The 2,779-nt window shown below is 34.0% G+C and overlaps 1 protein-coding gene across 1 annotated transcript in view; it reads right to left on the bottom strand.

Moving 5' to 3' along the window:
- Nucleotides 1-233: 233 nt before the first annotated feature.
- The window catches only part of LOC107575885 (integrin alpha-11-like), a 2,862-nt gene continuing 316 nt past the window's right edge, over nucleotides 234-2,779 (bottom strand). Inside the window, exons 2-3 of the mRNA XM_016262202.1 lie at nucleotides 2,268-2,381; nucleotides 234-994 (exon numbers count right to left, since the gene is read on the bottom strand). Of these exons, the coding sequence (XP_016117688.1) occupies nucleotides 920-994; nucleotides 2,268-2,381 (189 nt within the window). The 3' untranslated portion in view covers nucleotides 234-919. The remainder of the gene's footprint in view (nucleotides 995-2,267; nucleotides 2,382-2,779) is intronic.

Below are 2,779 nucleotides of genomic sequence, written 5' to 3'. Positions count from 1 at the left end.
TACATTCATCAAAATGTACACACTGCACAGGATAATGCATTCCTCAATGTAATGCATTTAACTTGAGAAATAAGATTCTCTGGTCTGATGAGAACTTTTTGGCCTTAATTTCCGTACCCACTGTATATATATCACACTATAGAAACTAAGTGAAGTAATTTAAATGAACTGCATAAAAAACTAAATTTTTAGAAACTGTTTTGTATCATGATAGTAAATTTACACTCAAATGAAATAAAAAATGCAAATAGGTAAAAAAATGTAAAATGTGCATGTTTCTGCATGTTATTATTTCAACTTCCCTTAAGCTCTTTTACCAGTTTCTAATGATGAAAAACACAGAAACAGACATTTTCAGATGCCAGCTGCAATGAAATTTGTACTCGATGTAAACTAATGATCCAAATGCATGACTCACATGCATGAATCCTGAACAGATGTTTCAACAAAATGCATTAAGGTGCATAATAAAGTTATGGCTAAATATTTGATCATTGTTTTACATTTATATTGCTGAACTTCTTTAATATTTACACATCTCGAGTTCACAACTGTGCAAGTGCATCGGCTTGAATTTACGCTGCAGCAAAATAAAGTCTTACGATTCTGTTCCACAATCTGAGGTTTGTTTCGTGATACACAAACATTTAATCAGTGCCAAAACGGTTCAAACCGAAGCCTCTTCATGAGTGTTTTTTCTTCCATTGATTACGGCTTTCCACCTCTTTGCAAAGTCTCACACTAGGTGACATTTCTTTCTCCTAAACTTCACATCTTCTGTCTTAATTGGGGAAGCGAGCTGATTGGTTGTGCATCGGACAGCAGGATGGCGTGGCAGTGCTCAAGAGCAGCTGATTGGCTGACAGACACCTGCGTCTGGAGAGTCCCTGAGTGATTGGTTGAGGAGGTCGCCGTGGCATTACCGATCCTCTGCTGTCTTCTCATTGGTCGCCTGCTCGTCCCGCTCTCTCTTTTGCCTGCTGAAGAATCCCAGCTGCAGATGAAAGAGAAACAGTGACTTGTTTTGACTCAAATAGTGGAAGAGTCCCGAGATTTGACCTTAAACAAACTCTAAAATAAGTGTACATTTAATATATGTAAATTTAGCTCTACTTCATCTAGAGTAAAAGAGAGCGGCAAGCATATGGACAGAATTTAAGCCCGGCTCTGGATAAAAGGGTTGATTTAAGCGAACATAAAGCACGTTTGTTAGCCTAGCAGCTAAACATCTGTGCCATTTTAATATTATTTATTCTATTATAGCATTTATTTATATTTTGTATTAGATTTTATTTGAATATTTTCAGTTTTAGTAATTTTGTTACGTGCTTTTATCATTTTGTTTTTAGTATTTCTATTTTTATTTCAGTTTTAGTAATTTTAGTACTTTTTTATTTCAGTTTTAGTAATTTTGTTATGTGCTTTAATCTTTTTTTTGTATTTCTATTTATTTTTATTTAAGTTTTAGTAATTTTAGTACTTTGACTTATTTTATTTCAGTTATTTGCCAAAGCAACATTTGTAATTTTGGTTTACGTTTGAGTAATTCTATTATAATTCTATATTTTGAAATTTTAAAAAAAAACTTTATAATTTTTATGTAATTTTAGTATTTCAACTAGACAACATTTTAAGTTTTTGGTAACACTTTAGATAAGTTTCATTAGTTAACTACTTCAGTTAACACGAACTAAGAATGAACACAGCATTTATTAATCTTAGTTAATGTAAATTTCAACATTTAATGCAGTATTAAAATCTAAAGTTGTGCTTGTTAACATTCATTAATGCACTGTGAATTAACATGAACTAACAATGAACGACTGTATTTTTATTAACACAGTAACAACAGATAGTTAATACATTAACTAATGGAACCTTATTGTAAAGTGTTACCAAGCTTTTCATCTAATTTTTATATAAGGAATATTTATTTTATTTCAGCTTTATTTCAATGACAGAAAACAATGTTTAATAGTTTTAGTATTAGTTACCAATAACAGCATTGCCAAATATGATCATATTAGCTTATAAACGATTAGAATATTGTCTAAAGCGTGTCATTTTTTGGATTTTAAACCTCTTTATTGTGCTGCATGCATGTTAATATGCAGATGAAGTATAAGCCAGACCTGAATTAAACCAGAATGAGGCTTGATCTCCTTCTTTGACACCCAAATTAAGTGTTTTTACAAATGCACTACAGTAATACAAGTCTATACTGATACACATTAGCTTGGTAACTGTTAATAAACACCGTCCCAGACCTTCCAGAGCGCCAGAATCAGCAGAGCCAGAAGCTGTAGTCCTCCCAATGTGCTCCCGACAATCACCCAGACGGGAATCCGGTAATCGTCCTCCTTCCTAATCTCCAGGATTATCTACACAACCACAATCCAAAACCTTTCAAGTCTAATTCTCGGAAGAATCGGATGTACAAGATCAGGCCTCGTATGCAAAGCTGCACAGCTGGATGTTAGAAGATGTGTGTGTAATTAAGTTCATGTTGACTAACACTGTATTTTTGCACCAGTTATCTAAAGCCTGACAGCCGGTTATCCAGAAGGGGGCAGAGCATCACTTCAGTCATTTTGTGTACTTAATTTAATGTCCCTGGAGCACAGAAGCAGTGTTGAGTCGCTGGGGGATATTTGTAGCAATAGCCAACAATACATTCATAAAGCAGAGATACTTGTTTTTTTGTTTTTTTTGCATTGGTTAAGCTTATGGGGCTGCTGTCTCATGATGAACGAATGACTCGAAAACCCGAAGACTCGAA

Source organism: Sinocyclocheilus grahami, unplaced genomic scaffold (assembly GCF_001515645.1).
Source record: "Sinocyclocheilus grahami isolate Dianchi unplaced genomic scaffold, SAMN03320097.WGS_v1.1 scaffold2975.1, whole genome shotgun sequence".
NCBI lineage: Eukaryota > Metazoa > Chordata > Actinopteri > Cypriniformes > Cyprinidae > Sinocyclocheilus > Sinocyclocheilus grahami.
The sequence above is the reverse complement of the archived record's forward strand: the minus strand, read 5'-3'. Positions and strand labels throughout refer to the sequence as shown.